This window comes from Bemisia tabaci, chromosome 6 (genome assembly GCF_918797505.1).
Source record: "Bemisia tabaci chromosome 6, PGI_BMITA_v3".
Taxonomy (NCBI): Eukaryota; Metazoa; Arthropoda; class Insecta; order Hemiptera; family Aleyrodidae; genus Bemisia; species Bemisia tabaci.
The window spans coordinates 19,477,020-19,483,953 of NC_092798.1; the positions used below are offsets into that span (position 1 = coordinate 19,477,020).

At 47.3% G+C, this 6,934-nt stretch overlaps 1 protein-coding gene across 1 annotated transcript; it reads left to right on the top strand.

Annotated features, from left to right (window-relative positions):
• The first annotated feature begins 740 nt into the window (after nucleotides 1–740).
• LOC140224819 (uncharacterized) lies at nucleotides 741–1,784 on the top strand. The gene has a single exon (XM_072301527.1). The coding sequence runs from the start codon at nucleotides 741–743 to the stop codon at nucleotides 1,782–1,784; it is 1,044 nt and encodes a 347-aa protein (XP_072157628.1).
• The last annotated feature ends 5,150 nt before the right edge of the window (nucleotides 1,785–6,934 follow it).

The following is a 6,934-nucleotide window of genomic DNA, read 5'->3' on the forward strand; positions in this document are numbered from 1 at the left end:
GTTCGATTCATGAACCAAGGGTGTCGCCGTGATCAGTTCACTCAGTAGTTTCCACTTAAACACGAAATTCATCAAATTTCAGACACCTGCAAATTCTCTATTGAGGAGTTCTTCGGAACAACATGCAATGCTGCTAAGATTGTGCGATTTTTTATACAGGGTGGGCGTAAAGTAACTGAAAAGTGTTTATAACTTTTGAACAATTTGAATAACTTTTTGGCCATTTGAAAATCTCGAGTTGCTCCCCCTGGGAGGCTCCCTTGGGGGCCCCATTAATGAACCCCCTAAAAAAATCAGCCCCTCGTCACAATGAGCAATGGTCCAAACCGGAACCCTTTATCTCATTTTGTTCAAAAGTTATATAGACAATTTTCAGTTACTTTACGCCCACCCTGAATACAACCACCGCCTCTCCAGCGCGGCGCATCCCGCGCTCGCCCGTGATTGGCCGACACGGTCGCACCCCGAGGGTATAAGACCAGCGCCCCCGGCCACCTACGGCACTCGTGCTCAGTCCTCCAGTCAGTCAAGACCAGTCACGCTGCTCCAGTCTTCGCTCGCTCCAGACGCCATCCATCCTGTCTCTCATCACCATCTAAAACGGCCCTTTTCAGGGCCACCACATCACTCTGAGCACCCACAGTGGTGACTCCCGACGTTCTTTGAAATCACGCTCCGACTGCGCTCTCTTGCTATTCTAGCCAATCTCCTACTCAACTCGTCACACCTCTTGAACAATCATGAGCATCCCTACATTGACCGACGAAGACATGCAAGATCCAGCAAAGGTAAAACAATACCTGGCTAATGCTGAAGCTCTACAAGTTCAGTCCTCTTCTCGCTGCAAACTACTCGAGGAAAATCTAAATCTCCTCCGCCAAGAAATGGAGTTCATCAGAGACGCTAAACGCAAGCTGGAAGAGGAACAAAGTCTCTCCACCTCAGCCAACAAACAAATCATAAAGCGAAAAATCAAATTGCCTGCATTTCGCCCCGAAATGCCAGACCTATGGTTCATTCAAATCGAAGCCATTTTTGCCGATTACGGCATAAACGCTGAGATTGATAAATATCGTACCGTTATCAGTCAAAGCGAAGGATCATGGCTGGTCGAAATAAACGATTTAATCCGAGCTGGACCTAGTGTAAACATTCCTTACACCACTCTGAAGAAGGAGATAATCAACCGCTTCTCACTAAGCGAAAATTCACGCCTCAAGAAACTACTCGAAGAGGAGGAAATCGGCGATTTGAAACCATCCCAATTCTTACGCAGACTCAAAACTGTCGCTGGCAGCACACCAATTGCTGACAACATCATGAAACCACTATGGCTAAGTAGGCTACCCGCCTACGTGCAAGGCATTTTGCAAGCCCAACCCAGCAACAACACGCTGACTGAGATAGCCGATGTGGCAGACCGAATTGCGGAAACCATCCCTCATTCCGTTCATTCCACTTCCGCCACAAATCAAACCATCCCTCCTCCTTCAGTTCACCAAATCTCCAAACCTGCTGACCCTTTAACCGACATCAAAGAAATGCTAACAGCTCTCAGTCACAAATTTGACCTCTTAGACGTCAAAGTCAAGAACCTGGAGAGGAATATCGATAGAAGCAGAAGCCGTTCCCGCTCCAAATCTCGCTCACGCTACAGTTCACCCAAGCCGTTCAAATCCGAGAAAGGATATTGTTTCTATCATGAGAATTTCGGAAAAGAAGCTCGCAAGTGCCATCAACCATGCAAATACCTTAGCTCAACAAACGACAACGGCAGCCAATAGTGGCGGCTGCTGGCTGCCCCACACGGTCCAACCGCCTCTTCATTAAAGACAGAGACAGCAACAACAGCTTCCTAATAGACACAGGGTCTGATTTAAGCTGTTTCCCTAGACGTCTCTTACCTGGCCATTTCAAACCAACAAACTATGAACTAAAAGCAGCGAACGAATCATTCATCAAAACCTATGGGTTCCTGCCCATGAACTTAAACCTCGGCCTACGACGCGCTTTTTCCTGGCGGTTCATCATCGCTGACGTCGACGTTCCCATCATTGGCGCAGACTTCCTAGCCGAATACCATCTTCTCCCGGATTGCCACAAGATGAAGCTTGTGGACGGGGTTACCTCACTCTCAGCCCAAGGAAGCCAAGCAACCAGCGACCAACCTAGCGTCAAAGAAATCTCGGCCACCAACTGCAGCATCCTAGCAGAATTCCCAGAACTGACTCGCCCGCCAGGCAGCCCAAAACCCGACAAGGTTCCTCACTCAACACGGCACTTCATCCGCACAACAGAGGGACCCCCTGTCTCATCCCGCCCTCGCCGCCTCCGACCCAAGCTATACCGAATCGCTAAAGCTGAGTTCGAGGCAATGCTCAATGAAGGGACCATCAAGAGATCCGAAAGCGCCTGGTCTTCACCTCTTCACATGGCACCCAAGAAAGATGACGAATGGCGCCCTTGCGGCGACTATCGGGCACTCAACGCTCGCACCATACCCGATAAATATCCCATTCGCCATCTCCACGACTTTACAGTCAACCTCAAAGGCTGTAAGGTCTTCTCAAAAATAGATCTGGTCAAAGCATACACCCAGATCCCCGTCAACCCAGCAGACGTACCCAAAACAGCCATCACCACTCCTTTTGGACTATTCGAATTCCTCTACATGAGTTTCGGACTGCGCAACGCAGGACAAACTTTTCAACGGTTCATCGACGAAGTCCTACAAGGCCTAGACTTCTGCTTCCCATATCTAGACGACATCCTGGTCGCCTCCAAAGACAAGAAGGAACACAAGAAGCATCTACGCCTAATTTTTCAGAGATTAGCAAAATACGGCATCATCATCAACATCAAAAAGAGCATCTTTTTCGCCGACTCCCTTGAGTTCCTCGGCTACGAAGTATCCGCCCAAGGCATCAGACCACTCCCAGACCGCATAAAAGCACTGATGGAATACCCACCTCCAGCAGATGCACACGGTCTACGAAGATTCCTGGGCATGATGAACTTCTACCGTCTTTTCCTGCCAGATGCTGCCTACTACCAAGCACCCCTACACGAAGCTCTCATTGGCATAAAAGGGAATCAACCGATTCACTGGACACCTTCCCTTCTGGACGCCTTTGAAGCCTGCAAACAGAGCCTCGGAGATGCCACACTCCTCGCGCACCCAAGCGCCGACGCACCCCTAAGCATAGGCCTCTTCTCAGACGCTTCGAAAGCATCGATTGGAGCCTGTCTACAGCAACTCGTCGACAACAAGTGGCAACCTCTCGGCTTCTTCTCGAAAAAGCTCAATCCACGGCAACAGGAATGGCCCACGCCGCACAGAGAACTCCTGGGCGTGTACGAAGCAATCCGCCATTTCAGACCGGCAGTTGAAGGTCAGGACTTCACGATCTACACAGATCATAAGCCACTAACCTACGTCTTCGACAAGAAACATGGAAACCTGCCGCCCGTCCAAATGAACCAACTTTCATTCATATCCCAGTTCACAACGGACATTCAGTACATACCAGGTTCCGCCAACGTCGTCGCTGACGCATTCTCCAGAATCGAAGCGATCACTTCCACAAACCAGATCGACTTCAACACACTTGCCGCAGCACAGAAAGACGACCCAGAGCTACCAGAACTCTTGAAGGACGACAAACTTTCAATCAAACTCACGCTCATTCCCGTCCCAGGAACAGACATCAAAATCTACTGCGACTCTACAACGCAGCAAAGACCTTATGTCCCATTCCCACTCAGACAAAGGATCTTCAAGCAACTTCACAACCTGAGCCACCCCGGCACCAGAGCAACACAGAAACTCATCTCCGATCGCTACGTCTGGCCAAAAATGCATATTGACTGTCGGAGATGGACCCAAGCCTGTCAAGAGTGTCAACGAGCCAAAGTCTCCCGGCACGTACACTCACCTCTAGGCACCATCAACACTCCATCCAACCGATTCCAGCACATCCACATCGACTTGATCGGACCTCTTCCTCTGGCGCAAAACTACAAGTATTGCCTCACGGTCATCGACCGCTACACCCGCTGGCCAGAAGCACAACCTCTAGAGGGCATCACAGCTGAAGAAGTCGCAACAGCCCTTCTAAACTGCTGGATTTCAAGATTCGGTTCACCTTCCCAGCTTACCAGTGATCAAGGCCGACAATTTGAATCTCATCTCTTCCGAGCCTTGGAGAAACAGCTAGGAATCAACCACATCCGGTCAACTCCATACCACCCCGCAGCAAACGGAATGGTTGAACGGATGCACAGACACCTCAAGAGCGCCATCATGTGCCACCCAAACTCCACATGGCTAGAAGCTCTCCCACTAGTACTTCTAGGCATGAGATCTGTCTTTAGAGAAGACGCCCAAGCAACACCCGCAGAGCTGACTTACGGCGAACCTCTACGCCTCCCAGGGGAACTACTGGTCGCAAACCCAACTCAAGAAAACCCTGCAGAATACGTCAGCAAACTGCGCACCCAGATGGCAAATCTTCGGCCCAAACCTGCCTCTCGCCACGGCACAGCAAACACGTTCATATTCAAGGACCTGAAGACATGCTCCCACGCCTTCCTCAGAGACGACACAAGCCGCAAGTCCCTGCAGCCCCCCTACACCGGGCCATACAAAATCATAGAGCGTACCGACAAAGTATACAAACTTCTGATTAAAGGCAGGCAAGTCAACATCAGCATCGACCGCCTTAAACCGGCCTACATCCTACCCGAAGAACCAGCCTCTGTACAGCTCGCACATCCCAAAACCACTCCGGCCCCAGCTGCGGTCCCGCCCCCAACACCCAACGAAGCGGAGACCAAAGCCCCGGAATACAGGACTCGATCAGGGAGGAAAGTGCATTTCCGCTTCCCGGACTTGGTCAAACAATAAAGAAAGCTCACACCAAAATTCACCAACTTCTTAGAGACTCCGTCTCAGCCGTAGGGGAGTACTGTGGCGGCCAATCACCGCCTCTCCAGCGCGGCGCATCCCGCGCTCGCCCGTGATTGGCCGACACGGTCGCTCCCCGAGGGTATAAGACCAGCGCCCCCGGCCACCTACGGCACTCGTGCTCAGTCCTCCAGTCAGTCAAGACCAGTCACGCTGCTCCAGTCTTCGCTCGCTCCAGACGCCATCCATCCTGTCTCTCATCACCATCTAAAACGGCCCTTTTCAGGGCCACCACATCACCTGAGCACCACACCAAGTTAACAATAGAAATACGTCCAATTAATTGCATTCTTTATCAGGAACTGTGGAGATGCTTTGGAGAGAAATAAGGATAGAGGCCACTAAAATCCTGACTATGTAAAGTGCATGTGCTGTGCATGGCCCCTTAAAATTCTGGTGACCTGCTTCACAAGTATGACAGAGTTAACTATGTGTAAGTGTACGAGTTGAAATTACGCTTTTATCAGCAATCATCTAATAAAGGCAACTTTGGAACAAATAAACTAAATTATGCGATATAAGTTGCATTTTTTCTGGCTCATATTAGAAGCACCACATAAGTAATTAAATAGGTTTTCGTTCAGATCGACTATAAAAAGTGATTCTGCAACTCAAAATGTAGCCTAGGTACGGCCAGAAATGGTAACTATCACAACATTTTTATACGTGTATCTTCATTGTTCAGAGAAGAGTTTTTGCAAGTTCAAAAACCTTTCAACTTGTTCCTGTTCACTGTTACAAGCAGCGCATTCTTTCACTGAAAAAAAAAGTGAAGTTGATTTGATCACCTGTGTAATATGTTCGACTTAATTGTTGATCTCGTAAAATATGACAATAAGCCAAACCACAAAAATGCATTATGGTTTTTTCTGACAATGCACTGCAGAAAACGCCAATTTACCAGTCTAACTAATAGCTATGCATTCATAAAATGAAATCAATTAAGTATAATCTCAAATGTTTTCTCCACCAAAGCAATTATGGAAACTTCTCTTACGCGGGCAAGTCCACGGACGGATGTTTGCCGTGCAAAAAATCGACTTTTTAAAATTTTAAGCTATTGCCAGAAACGTTTACGCAATTCGCTCTATTTGGTAACACTGTAACGATGCTATGGTTTACCCAAATTTCAAGATTTAGCATGAACAACTCGATTGCATGACGCAACACGAGCATTTTTTAAGTACGAGCGACTAAAGCGAAGCGTAGAGTTTAAGGAAGTCAAAGCGCCTTCAATTTTTTGCATGCAACACGGACATCCCTTGAGCTCAAATAGTTGCATCTAAGCGTCGCTCTTGAGTATGAGTTTAATTTCGACTGCTTGTGATAATGGAATATCGACGATGATTGCAAAAGCGTGTACCTCGTGCGCAGTATTTCATTTTTTAAGTAGAAGTAACGATACTGTACCGCGTTTGTGGTAAAATTAGCGTGCACGCGATTACAAATAAGTGTTTCAACATGCTTGCCTGATCACGTGTGTAGCATGTTCAACTCAATTGTTACGTTCGTAAAATATATCAAGTCATACTGCAACTATGGTTTTTTCTGACAGTGTATTCTTTTGTGCGCAAGTGCCAATTAACCATTTTTACTAATGACTATGACTTTATAAAATGAGATCAAATGAAGTATAATCTCAACATTTTTCTGCACCGGAGCAATTTAAAACATCACGTAGGCATCGCGGAAAGGTTAATCTCAGTAAACTTGTCATCCAACAATTAGCATTAGAGTCATTTGCAGCGCTAGTACATGACAAAAGCAGTAAAATTTCTTGCATTATTTCACCGTAATATCAACACAATTTGCCCAAAAAATACGGCAGAAGCATTCTCCATCATGTAAATGGCCAAAGTCGTAAATGCTTACCTCTATTAAAACGTTGAAAAATCTGTGATTGCGTTGTGCGTTTCTAAAAAAAAAAAAAAATAATCAAGATATTCCCTTGTAATATTTTAAAAGGAC